Source organism: Adiantum capillus-veneris, unplaced genomic scaffold (genome assembly GCF_014529385.1).
Source record: "Adiantum capillus-veneris isolate H3 unplaced genomic scaffold, ASM1452938v2 Hic_scaffold_695, whole genome shotgun sequence".
NCBI lineage: Eukaryota > Viridiplantae > Streptophyta > Polypodiopsida > Polypodiales > Pteridaceae > Adiantum > Adiantum capillus-veneris.
Window position 1 is genome coordinate 25,975 of NW_028221711.1, and position 14,075 is coordinate 40,049.

The 14,075-nt window shown below is 42.5% G+C and overlaps 1 protein-coding gene and 1 pseudogene across 2 annotated transcripts; one reads left to right on the plus strand and one right to left on the minus strand.

Annotated features, from left to right (window-relative positions):
* The first annotated feature begins 1,148 nt into the window (after positions 1-1,148).
* LOC147416645 (dual specificity protein phosphatase PHS1-like) lies at positions 1,149-1,658 on the plus strand (annotated as a pseudogene). The gene is made up of 2 exons (XR_015187491.1): positions 1,149-1,325; positions 1,403-1,658. The product of XR_015187491.1 is annotated as a dual specificity protein phosphatase PHS1-like (transcript).
* A 939-nt stretch (positions 1,659-2,597) lies between these two features.
* On the minus strand, positions 2,598-3,900 carry LOC147416646 (dual specificity protein phosphatase PHS1-like). The gene is made up of 2 exons (XM_086508199.1): positions 2,960-3,900; positions 2,598-2,882 (listed from the first exon to the last, which is right to left on the minus strand). The coding sequence occupies exons 1-2, from the start codon at positions 3,136-3,138 to the stop codon at positions 2,648-2,650; spliced, it is 414 nt and encodes a 137-aa protein (XP_086364325.1). The 5' UTR covers positions 3,139-3,900; the 3' UTR covers positions 2,598-2,647.
* Positions 3,901-14,075: the final 10,175 nt, after the last annotated feature.

Genomic DNA, 14,075 nt, shown 5'->3' on the forward strand with positions numbered 1-14,075 from the left:
TGAGAGAGGAGCATGCCTTGCTGTATTCTTGTTCTTTGTGGTTTTTTCCGTAACTTTGGGGTTTCCACTAGTAATTTAAGCTAAAAGGGAAAGTGTGTATGCATGTGCATTCATTTTAGCTTTGTGGAGAGAAGCATAAAGAGGTTAAGTTGGGGAACCGTTGTGTTTTTTCTTGTGATTGTGTGTGCAATATGCATGTGTGTGACTATTCATGGCTTTGCAAAAGCACATTTGTTGGTGAAGAATTACTCTGCAAACTAGTTGGAAATGCAAAATGCCTCTCGAATAGGGTTTTTTTAAAAGCTACTCAACTTATTTTGTGTATGCCTTTTCTAATTAAAAAAAAGAAGTAAATAATGGTTTGTTTTATCTAGTTTTGTTTAATAGCAAATAAAGTGTTTTTTTTCTGTTTTCCCTTGTGTCTCTTGCTTTTGTAGTTTTACGAGTGTTTTATCCCCTCTTATAATTCGTGAGTTCAGACTATTCTGAACTTACGAAGGTATATATATATATGTTGCATCAGAGTGCACACTTTGCTGGGGCCCCACCCTTTTGGCACGCCGGCTGATTGCTTCTACTTATGTGTTGCTGTTGCTGCCATTGCTATGAGGCTGTATCACATATGTGGGTGTTGTCCTCATGCTCAGGATTTTTTTCATAAAGTTAGGTTTCCTTCGCATCAACTTTGGAAGATTTTTCTGGCATTTTGGCCAATGGAACCCAACTTTACCAAGTATTGCATATTTTTGCACGTGCATGCAGTCTTGGGATTTAGACTATTTATCAGATGCGAAATCGTCTTCAGCTGGCATTTTGTCACGGCAGCAATTCTTTTGGTTTGCACTACCCATACTTTTGTACCCAGCTGCTTCAGTCTCTCTGTGATTGTCTGCATGTGGGGGATGTTCCACTCCAGCAGTTTGAGGTCTTTCATGATTGTACATGGCCACCAGTTTAGAGTGGCTTTAACTTGTACGTAATTTTAATCAATTCAAACTTGGTCACCAAGAGAAAGTGTGCGTGCGTGCACATGCGTGCATGTGTTCTAGTTTGGGGGAGATTCCCACTGGATAATTGATTTCTTTACAATCATCGTTGCCTTTTTTTGGTTATTTTTGAAGAACACATGGCGATGACATTACCTGTTGATGTGGCAGGCTCTCTTTTGACTGGGATTCTGATGCTTTCATAGGCTACAGGTTAAAAAATTGGTTTACATCAATACGCAGGCGATTAAGGACTGCAAGTCTCACATTAGAGGCTCATCAACGGCCCACACTTAGTGACTTGTCAAACATTCGCTTAGTTGCAGAAGATCATGGAAGGTTTGTTTGTGTTTTAGTTATTTGTCTTCATACATCAAGAAGTAATACGAGCTTCAGAGAAGTTGGTCTTTGTACAGCATTGTGGGCAATGAAAGCTGTATATCTTCCAGAGAAGCTGAGCTTGACACGGAGGAGATGTGCCTGAAAGAGATTTTCAAGATGTCTGTTGAAATGGATATCAACTCTCCTAGTTTTACATGGGAAAATCTGGTCTCATTACACCACACTCAACATGCTCATAGTAGTGGTAGCGAATATGACATGTCAAAGCCAGTAGAGGTTGTGGCCAGCAGTTGTGCATCTTACGATAGTGCTTTTAATCAAAGTTTTTAATTTGGCTTGGCATGTTGTGCATGTTGGATTGTATGCCCTCCCATCTCACAGTCACGGAAACTACTACTATCAAGTGCAAATTAAAAGCTAGGCTCATATAGAGCATTTCATTTTATTATGGTCACAAATATTAGAATTTCTCAAGTCCTTACCTTGTGAAGCTGTTTTAGTTGCAATGTACGTATACATGTTTGAAGCTAATTAATGTCCAGTTTTGACATAACCATGTTTACATCTCAAATCTAACGATGGTGCTTCCGACTTTCATGAGTTGATGTCGCGTTTTGTTGAATATTAAAACAATCCTGTAAAAAGTAGCCCGAGCAAATTTGTTCCTCCATAAACATTATTTGTTAACTGTACTCTTCAACACCTTACCGCCAAAAGACTCATCAACAAGACAAAAGTCACACTCAAATATCCATGTAACAACATAAGTTCATTGAAGAACATTGTTCTAAAGCACATTATAGTGGCCATGGCTTACTAAGCCATGGCCCACTATAATGTGCTTAAGAACAAATGTACTTCAATGAACTTAATGTTGTTACATGGATATTTGAGTGTGACTTTGTCTTGTTGATGAGTCTTTTCCGGTAAGGTGTTGAAGAGTACAGTTAAAAATAATGTTTATGAGGAACAAATTTGCTCGGGCTACTTTTTACAGATTGTTTTAATATTCAACAAACCGCGACATCCAACTCATGAAAGTCGGAAGCACCATCGTTAGATTTGAGATGAAACATGGTTATGTCAAAATGACATTAATTAGCTTCAAACATGTATCGTACATTGCAACTAAAACAGCTTCACAAGGTAGGAGCCTTGAGAAATTCTAATATTGTGACCATAATAAAATGAAAAGCTCTATATGAGCCTAGCTTTTAATTTGCACTTGATAGTAGTAGTTTCCGTGACTGTGAGATGGAGGGCATACAATCCAACATGCACAACATGCCAAGCCAAATTAAAAACTTTGATTAAAAGCACTATCGTAAGATGCACAACTGCTGGCCACCAACCTCTACTGGCTTTGACATGTCATATTCGCTACCACTACTATGAGCATGTTGAGTGTGGTGTAATGAGACCAGATTTTCCCATGTAAAACTAGGAGAGTTGATATCCATTTCAACAGACATCTTGAAAATCTCTTTCAGGCACATCTCCTCCGTGTCAAGCTCAGCTTCTCTGGAAGATATACAGCTTTCATTGCCCACAATGCTGTACAAAGACCAACTTCTCTGAAGCTCGTATTACTTCTTGATGTATGAAGACAAATAACTAAAACACAAACAAACCTTCCATGATCTTCTGCAACTAAGCGAATGTTTGACAAGTCACTAAGTGTGGGCCGTTGATGAGCCTCTAATGTGAGACTTGCAGTCCTTAATCGCCTGCGTATTGATGTAAACCAATTTTTTAACCTGTAGCCTATGAAAGCATCAGAATCCCCAGTCCAAAAGAGAGCCTGCCACATCAACAGGTAATGTCATCGCCATGTGTTCTTCAAACATAACCAAAAAAAGGCAACGATGATTGTAAAGAAATCAATTATCCAGTGGAATCTCCCCCCAAACTAGAACACATGCACGCATGTGCACGCACGCACACTTTCTCTTGGTGACCAAGTTTGAATTGATTAAAATTACGTACAAGTTAAAGCCACTCTAAACTGGTGGCCATGTACAATCATGAAAGACCTCAAACTGCTGGAGTGGAACATCCCCCACATGCAGACAATCACAGAGAGACTGAAGCAGCTGGGTACAAAAGTATGGGTAGTGCAAACCAAAAGAATTGCTGCCGTGACAAAATGCCAGCTGAAGACGATTTCGCATCTGATAAATAGTCTAAATCCCAAGACTGCATGCACGTGCAAAAATATGCAATACTTGGTAAAGTTGGGTTCCATTGGCCAAAATGCCAGAAAAATCTTCCAAAGTTGATGCGAAGGAAACCTAACTTTATGAAAAAAATCCTGAGCATGAGGACAACACCACATATGTGATACAGCCTCATAGCAATGGCAGCAACAGCAACACATAAGTAGAAGCAATCAGCCGGCGTGCCAAAAGGGTGGGGCCCCAGCAAAGTGTGCACCTCTGATGCAACATATATATATATACCTTCGTAAGTTCAGAATAGTCTGAACTCACGAATTATAAGAGGGGATAAAACACTCGTAAAACTACAAAAGCAAGAGACACAAGGGAAAACAGAAAAAAAACACTTTATTTGCTATTAAACAAAACTAGATAAAACAAACCATTATTTACTTCTTTTTTTAAATTAGAAAAGGCATACACAAAATAAGTTGAGTAGCTTTTAAAAAAACCCTATTCGAGAGGCATTTTGCATTTCCAACTAGTTTGCAGAGTAATTCTTCACCAACAAATGTGCTTTTGCAAAGCCATGAATAGTCACACACATGCATATTGCACACACAATCACAAGAAAAAACACAACGGTTCCCCAACTTAACCTCTTTATGCTTCTCTCCACAAAGCTAAAATGAATGCACATGCATACACACTTTCCCTTTTAGCTTAACTTAAATACTAGTGGAAACCCCAAAGTTACGGAAAAACCACAAAGAACAAGAATACAGCAAGGCATGCTCCTCTCTCATAAAAAAGATACAGAACTGTTAGGTGCAGCGGAATGAATGTTTGCGCTTTGCTCAAGATGAGTGCTCCGAACTGTGCTCAAGGTTCCTTTTGTTCTTATGGAAGGTAGAGCCTTCCGTTCTTAATGAGAGAATGCTATGATCACAAACAAAGCCAATGGACACTGTGCGTGCAAGTGTATGAAACTGAGAGATAGAGAGAGAAGAGAGATACGACACCAGAGACGTTGTAAAACCCTCCTCCGAAGGCCCTACTCTCGTCGGCGAGAGTGGTCTACTATTGATTGCACAAAGTGGTACAATGATGATACATGGAAATTGATGCTACTTGGGACTATGTCAGTGACAACGACGGGGACGACAACGACGACTTAAGGGCTGAAATCTGAGGTCTTCTGATTGCTGTCCATAAAAACGCTATGGCTGAAAATCTGGGACTGTTTGGGACTGCTGAAAACGCTGGTTTTGGTTGCGTTTTGAGATGCTGAAAATGATGATCTTCTGCAATGTCTAGGGCTGAATCTGCTGCTGTTCATGAATGCTGAAAACGCTGATACAATGGCTTCACCGAAGGCTGAAAATGAAAACGCTGGCAGATCTTGGTAGGGTTAGTAAAAACGCTGGCATCTGGGACTGTTGGCGATGGTTGCAAGGCTGAAACGCCAGCTTGGGGGAGGTGTGGGCGATGACAAAAAACGCTAGGCTTAGGGGATGGAAAACGCCAAGGTTGGGGTGCTGCGGGGTTCTTGCTGAGAGAGAGGGAGTACCTGCTGCCTAGGGCCTTTTGTGCTCCTTGCTCATCCGCCCAAGAGTGCTAGCTTTGGTTTGCTTATATACAAACTTAGCAAAATTGCCCTACCTACTTTTGTTGGAAAGTCCCTTAAATTAACAAGTGAAAAATGTCAAAAATAGGGAAAATAGGCTACATACACTGAAAAATCCCTTGATGGAATCTAATGGATTCTGATGAAAATACCGATGATCATGTTGTGTACAACCAGAGGATATGCATCTACACTAAGCGACTGGGCATGCACGGTCTACGAATAGACTCACAAAAGTGTCACATCACTTCTAATCTAGACTGACTGGATTGACTGAACCGTGTTATGTTGTAGCTTGTCCACGGACACATAGTGTTGGATGTGTCACGTGACATCCCCTCCTTTTCAAAGTGAGGTACTGGTACCGAACTGTATGGCGTCGAGGGAGATCGCCAATAGCATCCGGAATCCTGGAAGGGACTCTTCGCAGGCCCACTCTGATGTGTGGGTCGTGCAGTACTTGAACTTCATAAAGGTCTGCAACGCATGCTTCTTTGGGCCGCGCCGAAAGCGACAAAGTCTTCTGTGGCTCCTTCAATGCTTCAACTTCGTCTAGAGTCGTGCTTCTTTCTTCTTCAAGAATCTCCATGGCTGAAAATTCCTGAAACCATTTCCAACAAAAAACCATGAACATACCCATTCCATGTGAAGTGAGTGAAAAAAATCTTGTTTTTCCTCAAAGACTCTGCATGCAATGTAATGAACAAAGAGAGGGAGTGCTAAACCGTTCACCACATTCACGCAAACAATAAGATCGAATCTTTCTCTTATGATCTAGAGCAAGCAACTGTGGAAATTCACAACGGAAATGCCCATGCTTGGTGCTCATACTTTCATGTGCTCGTTTGGAAACTGTGTCATGCCAAGGAAGAGACATAGAATGTGACTTCCTTACATACATACTTTTCAGCTTTTCATGAAAAATCCGCATACATTCGTGCTCATCCACGAGAGAAACATGCTCAACATACAATATGTAATGCCTAAGAAAAGGGATCACATAACGATGCCGACTAAAATACAAGAAACGGTCACGAATGAAACATTCGAACAATGCGTGTGTATCAATCATGCGAACACATAATACTTCCTATGAGGGTTCTTTGGACCTAGGCTCGAGAGTCAAGATCGATCCTTCGGGATTAATCAAATCTGCAACAAGGTTAGCTTCGCTAGAAAAAGAATCAACTAACACATCATCCTTGTGAACAATCACATCTTCTTCATGCAACTCATCATGCTTGTGAAAAATCACATCGTGATCATGCAAATCATCATGCTTGTCTTTAACATCCAAATCATCATGCTTATCATTGTCAATCAAATCATCATGCTGCTCACAATCATGCAAATCCTGTGTGTCATACTTTGGAGAAAAAGAGACTGAGAGAGTCTCCTTCTCCTGAATCCTTTCAATCTTGTCCTGCATATTAGCAATGAGAGATGGAGAATGAACAATGTCTTCTCCATGAATGACAATGGGAGAATCACTTTTGGCATTGAGAGTGAAAGTGTTAGCCTCCCAATCAATGAGGGTGTTAGCATCACGAAACCATCGAATGCCCAAAATCATATCACATCCTGAGAGGAGAAACAACAAATCTTCTAGTGAAGGCAGCTTTTTGAATTGCAAACAACACATCAAGGCACTCCTCCGTGATGAGAGCTTCCATACCGGGAAGGAAACCAAAGACCTCGATAGGAGATCTCTGACTAACTTCGAGGCGGGCTCTCTCAACAAGAGAGGGACTGATCACATCATACATACTACCTGGGTCAAACAATATGACAAAACGCTGCCCCGACGTACGACCATAACATTTAATGAGAGAATCATCAATGGGAGGGTCATGAGAAACTTGGGGCACACTCGTGTTATCATTAATTGCATTAACAGAGGAAGTGGGTTCTGTGGATTCTTTAAATTCATACGATTCAAGCTTAGGACATGTTCTATTTATGTGACCCTTAATGCGACAATGAAAACAACGACCTTCCTTAGAATAAGTGCTTTGCTGTTCCGACGTGATGTATCCTCCTACAATTCCTTGTGCTACCTTTTTATCTGGAGTAAGCTTAGGTTTAGCAATTGTGTTAGCCTTACCCTTAGATTCATTGGAAGAATTCTTTTCTGAGAGACTGTTGGAAGATTGGTTAGAAGAGTTACCATTCTTACCGTTCTGAGGGGTTCTGAGAAGTCTGCGAGGTACTTGTGGAAGTCTTGTTCTCCTTAGGCTTTCCCTTGTTGTGCTTCATCTCCTGTGCGAGAGCAATCGCTACCGCCTTGTTGAGATCGATTGGATCCAGCACCTCGACATCGTACTTGATATACTCGTCTACCAATCCATAAAGGAATGCCTCTTTGCGTTCATCATCCGACTTGCGTAATTGGGTACCTAGCTGTAAAACACGATTAGAAAAGGACATAACCGGCATACCATTTTGCTTGAGAACGCGCCAATCGTTCTTCAATCGTGCGAGGTACTGAGGTGGCATAACCCGCGCCTTGAGCTTGTCTTGGAAATCAGCCCAATTGAAAGAAAGGGGCGTGAATTCGTCGGCTTCCTCTAGGTGCGCAGCTAGCTGTGCCTCTTGCCACGCGTGTAACTAATTGATGGCATCACCGGCAAGGTACATAGCTGCCGTTAAAACTTTGCATTTTCCGATCTTCTTAGTTGTCGCAAAATAAGCATTAAATTGATGCAACCAAGAATGAATAATCATAGCATCCATCTTACCATCATACTTACTGAAAGTCAACTTCTCTGTGACTGGATGGTTGGAATCCGCATCTGGCTTGCGCCACTTGATGAACTCCCACGATCCTTGGGTGGTTCGGATTTCGAGGCTAGCACTTGTCGAAGGAATTCTTGAGTGCGTAGCTCTCTTTGAGCTTCACGCTCTGCCTCCCTTTCTGCTTTTCGTTCATTTCATTCATCGCGCTCGCGTTCGAAAGCAAGGCGATTTGTTTCTTGTTGTGCCAACGCAACTCGATTCGCTTCTTGTTGTTGTATTGCATTTCTTTCATTGCGTTCCAAAGTAATGCGAGTCGCTTCTTGTTGTGCAAGCATCATGTCCATCATTGACTTGACCATCATCTCCATAGGAGTTAGTACAACTCGTGGCGTAGATGGCGAAGGGGGAGGGTCGGAAAAATCTCTTGGTGGGAAAAATCCTTCGTCACCTCTCTCATGCTCATCACCTGTATGCGAAGTATTCATTCCGCTTCGGGTGATGACCATGCACTATGATCTTTGGTTCTTAAGTTCACGAGGAACTTGGGTTCTTGAGGTTCTTGAGGTTCTTGAGGGTCTTGAGGTTTACTTTCGCTTGCAAACCGTGTTTGAGAAGGATCTTCTGTTCACCCGAGTTCTACTCCTTCCCGCGGGCGCACCCCTTGGTGGCCTTGCGCTCACACCAAGGTTTCTTTTTCCCACCTCACATCGATTGGCCAGCCGCTAAGTGCACGGTCCGCTCTCAATGAGTGAAAAGAGACACAAGGGGAGGCTGGACAAGCCCTTCTTTCCTGGGATTCCTGTCACTCTTCAAAAACACGATTAAGAATCGACACGCCCAAGCGAACTTTGGTTCGTGCAACCGCAACAAGCAAAAAAATTTCTTGTGGTTCTTTCCTTGAGTGATACAGAACACTGCCAAAGCTCTGATACCAATGTAAGGTGTAGCGGAATGAATGTTTGCGCTTTGCTCAAGATGAGTGCTCCGAACTGTGCTCAAGGTTCCTTTTGTTCTTATGGAAGGTAGAGCCTTCCGTTCTTAATGAGAGAATGCTATGATCACAAACAAAGTGAATAGACACTGTGCGTGCAAGTGTATGAGACTGAGAGATAGAGAGAGAAGAGAGATACGACACCAGAGACGTAAAACCCTCCTCCGAAGGCCCCACTCTCGTCGGTGAGAGTGGTCTACTATTGATTGCACAAAGTGGTACAATGATGATGCATGGAAACTGATGCAACTTGGGACTATGTCGGTGACAACGATGGGGACGACGACGACTTAAGGGCTGAAATCTGCGGTCTTCTAATTACTGTCCATAAAAACGCTATGGCTGAAAATCTGGGACTGTTTGGGACTGCTGAAAACACTGGTTTTGGGTGCGTTTTGAGATGCTGAAAATGATGATCTTCTGCAATGTCTAGGGCTGAATCTGCTGCTGTTCATGAATGCTGAAAACGCTGGTACAATGGCTTCACCGAAGGCTGAAAATGGAAACGCTGGCAGATCTTGGTAGCGTTAGTAAACACGCTGGGTGTTTGGGACTGTTGGCAATGGTTGCAAGGCTGAAAACGCCAGCTTGGGGGAGGTGTGGGCGATGACCAAAAACGCTAGACTTAGGAGATGGAAAACGCCAAGGTTGGGGGTGCTACGGGGTTCTTGCTGAGAGAGAGGGAGTACCTGCTGCCTGGGGCCTGTTGTGCTCCTTGCTCATCTGCCCAAGAGTGCTAGCTTTGGTTTGCTTATACACAAACTTAGCAAAATTGCCCTACCTACTTTTGTTGGAAAGTCACTTAAATTAATAAGTGAAAAATGTCAAAAATAGGAAAAATAGGCTAAATGCACTGGAAAAATCCCTTGATGGAATCTGATGGATTCTGATGGGAATACCGATGATCATGCTGTGTGCAACGAGAGGATATGCATCTACACTAAGTGACTGGGCATGCACGGTCTACGAATAGACTCACAAAAGTGCCATATCACTTCTAATCTAGACTGACTGGATTGACTAAACCCTGTTATGTTGTAGCTTGTCCACGGACACATAGGGTTGGATGTGTCACGTGACAAGAATAGAGCCAATAACCTAAGAACGAAAGATGTATAGTTCCAAAATGCAATGTGCAACATCTCCCACTTCCACAGGCTATTCCACAGCACTCTACCCAACAAGCTAATGCGCTTTTTAAGTTGGTTAACATCGACCTTTGCAGGCCTATGCATACTTCATCCCTTAGGCGGAGCTCTATTGGTAGTTGATTTTGGCTTTACTTCGGTATACTTCTTCAGGCACAAGGACGAAGCTTTTGAGATCTTCAAGAATTGGTGGACTCTACTAGAGAAGGAGAGGCAAAGAGGTGTCTGCGAACAAGGAGAATTCACCTTCAATGCTTTTGTATAGTATTGTGCAGACCATAGCACCCAACATGATCTTGCAAATACTAGGTCACCCTCTAAGAATTGTAATGGAACAAAAGAATAGGACTTTGATGGAGATAAACCGAACTATGCTTGAGCATCGGGATTTGCTCGAGTGTTTGTGGACCGAGGCTGTTGCTACAAATGTTCATCCCCTCAATCTATCACAAACGGGAGCACACAGCAATATAAAATACATTCGGATAAATAGGATTTATCACTTATTACTGAAGCCAGAGGATATAGAGAGAAACAGATAAAGAGAGAGATAGAGAGTGAGAAGATTGACACGATACTGGGGACCAGAAGATGGGTTGGTCCCCCCCCCGTAATAGTATCTTTATTACTGAGGAGAAGTCTATACAAGCACTTGAACCGAACGTATTACCGCGTTCGTTCTAGAATAAGACTTGATGGTTGCCGGAAGCCTCGGCTTCCAATTCCTAGGGCAAAACCCTATTCCAAGGAAACTTCCGTTCCTTATTCCAAATCCTTGAGAACCAAGGTTCTCGCCTCTGGATCTCACCTTCCAGACTCAGAGCATGACATCCCTGCAACTGTCTTTTCCAACTCTGTTTCCAAAGTCCTCTTCCCTCAGAACAACTCTGCTTTCCCGGACACGAAGTACTTACTTGGGAATCCCAACTTCCGGATCACAACTTAAGAGACTACTTCTCTCCGATCCGTGGATCTACTTCCCAAACTCGGGTACGAAACCCTTGGGCTGATCTGGCTCTAGTTCCTCAGAGCGCTTTTCTCTTGTAGAGGCTCATGCCTTCCTCTGCTCCTACTCCCTCACGAAGAGGAAGTACACCTGCAATCAAATACTCAAAGATCATAGCATGAAAATCGTTACCTTCAAAGTCTCGACGCTCAAAACGCAACTCGGTTCTCGAAAAGCAATTCCTCGCAAGAGATCTCTACATAGAAAATCCTCTCTTCCAATCCTACACACAAAAGAGGTGTGTTCTCGAGTTCCTTCTCGTAAAACAGCCCCGTCTACGACGTTTATGGGCTGAAAACAGAGAAAAACAACAGCTTGTCGTGATGGAAACACGCTCTGTAGGCACTTCTTCGCGAGAGAACTTGCGCACTGGGTCTTGGCGACATCGGGTACACTTTTGGGGCAGCCATGGGTATCACCGGCAAACGTCTTCTTTGCGGGTGAACTCTGCAGCAAGATCTCCTTCTTGCAAAACTGATCCTCCCCTCTGAGTGAGGGCATGTGATGCTTTTATAGCTCCTAGCCACGGGCACAAATAGCTGCTCACGTAGAGATTGCAGCCGTTTTTTTTTTTTCAAAAAAAAAATTCCCTTTTTTTTTGTTGTTCTGTCCGAAAAAGAGAGAGAAAACGTTGGCTGATCTGTGGCCTTATTTATCAGATGGCTGCCCACTTATTAAATGGGCGGCCGGCGTATTTTAAAAATAGTCTGAATCTGCCCAAAAACTCAATAAAACCTTATAAGTTAAAAACAATACGTTCACAGCACTTCCCAGGCGTCCCTGGATGCAATCACACACACAGTTGCAATGCAAACATAGACTTCCTCGCGGGAAAGCATCTGCTTTCCCGAAAAGCAATCCCGCTTTCTCAGAAAGCATCTGTTTTTCCTCAAAGTTTCCTCTGAACCCATCTTCATTCAAGTGCTTGCTTTTCCTTGTGCACAATTCCAACACAGTTCGGAATTTCCTCGACTATGGATATCCCCTTTCCGATGCACCTGCCACCCACCTTGTGACGCATCAGGAATACCCATCACCTAGTCCTTTCCTACCGAACTTACAGTACAGTCTCCTTCACGATGCTCTATGTCACCCATCCTATGACGCATCAAAGATGTCCGTTCCCGGATGGTCGGATACTTCTTTCCAATGCTCCCTATCACCCATCCGATGTGACGCATCAGAAGTACCCGTTCCTGGTGGCCTTACAGATATTCCCGTTCTCAGTGCTCCCGTCATTACTTTGAATGACGCACTAGGAATACTCTGTACTCGGATGTCTCCAGTGAGAAAATCCCTCTCACTTAAAATTCCAATAATTCATTTAGAATTATTTTTCATGTTGTTCCAAGCGAGAAAACCCTCTCACTTATAAATCCAATAATTCATTTAGAATTATTTTTCTGTCAGATAAAGCCAATTTAGCAACACAACCGGTCTCCTTCAACTTCGTTCCTTCGTCATACTCCATTTGAGATGCACTTTAATAGAAAACCTAATGTCTCTCGGTTTCAACTTTTGGAAACGATGCCTATCCACGTTCTGAAGAAGCAAAGGGGAAAATTTAATTTGAAGTCTTAACTCTGCTAGAGAAGGACACAGGCAAGCATGTGCGTGCAAAGAAGGGGAGAGGTCACCTCCTATGCTTTTGTACAGTATCGTACAGAGCATAGCATCCAGCATAAGCTTGTGAAGACTCTAAAATTTCCTTCACGAAAGGATCAAAGAGGTGATATCCTTGGATTGAAGCAATGTGTTGAGTTTGGATTGAAGATGGTCATTGCAAAAAGGGATACGTTGCTAGTCATGAATCAATTGCTTGGTTTGTGGAATGTTAAGAAAGACGATTTGAAGAAGTGATTCTATGGCATCAAGAAGATTTTACATGAGTTTGAGAAGATACAGTTTAAGCATGTTACTCGTGAGCAGAATAAAGAAGCTGATGGGTTGGCTAGGGACAAGTTGGATGCCTTGGTAGCTCTTTCAAAGGTCAAGGAAGCCTTGTATGCAGGACGGGAATCATTACAAGATGTAGAAGTATTTCTTGGTAAAGGGCAATGTTCAGAGGACATGTCAAAGATTCGACGTAAGAGAATAGTTGCAAAAGCAAGAAACTACACATTGATAGGTGAGGATCTCATGCTTTATGGCAAAGATAGCATTCTGAGAAAAGTGCCCTACAAAGAAGAAATAGGCTTGATTTTGAAGCACTACTTGTCTTTCGTATTTTGAGAGCAGGTTATTGTTGGCCCTCTATGATGAGAGATGCTTATTTTTGGTGCAAGTCATGCTATGAATGCCAAGTGTTTGCAAACCAAAAGCTTTTGGCTGAGCCTCAAAAAGCTAAAATGTCTTTTGATGCATCTGCAAAATGGGGGGTGGATGTTGTAGGTCCATGCCAAGGACCAACAATGGCAAAAATTATATCCTTGTGGCTGTGGAAGCAAAAGCTGTGAAAGATGTAACAGCAGGAAGAGTAGCCTCTTTTTTGTATGAATAGGTGTGTTGCAGGTTTGGAGCCCCTATGGTTATCATTTTTTATCGTGGACCCGGCTTCAAGGAAAACTTGTTGGTGCTCTGATGGAGAAATTGAAAATTCATCATAGGCATTCTTCTCCTTACTACCCACAATGCAATAGGCTGGTTGAAAACTGCAATGGTCAAATTGTGAAGATGCTATCAAAATATCTAGAGAGCATCCTAAAGAGTGGGACTTGGACTTGGAAGAGTGTTTGTGAGCTTATAGAACTGCGTATAGAGTGTCAACACAATTCACTCCATATGAGCTTGTTTATGGAAAGAAAGCTCTTATGCCCGTACAAGTGCAGTTGGATGCCTTGAAGTTGTTGTGCAAAATGCAAGATGCGCATAATGACAAACTGCATGAAAGAATTCTTTCTCTAGAGTTGTTGCAAATGAACAAAGAGAAAGCCAGTGATTATTAAATTCAACAAGAAGAGACAAGGATGGAGAAAATTAATAAGAGGCTGCCAAAGAAAGAGATTAAAGAGGGAGATCTGGTGATGAAGCATATATGACTCTCGCTTGGATTTCACTTTTCAAAAGAAGTTGAGGGACAAATG

What these genes read in the sequence shown, in the direction of transcription:
- LOC147416646 (XM_086508199.1), bottom strand. Translation starts at nt 3,138, where the DNA reads ATGTGGCAGGCTCTCTTTTGGACTGGGGATTCTGATGCTTTCATAGGC. An exon ending in GTTGCAGAAGATCATGGAAG is followed by an intron (nt 2,883 to 2,959) that starts GTTTGTTTGTGT and finishes GTCTTTGTACAG; the next exon opens with CATTGTGGGCAATGAAAGCT.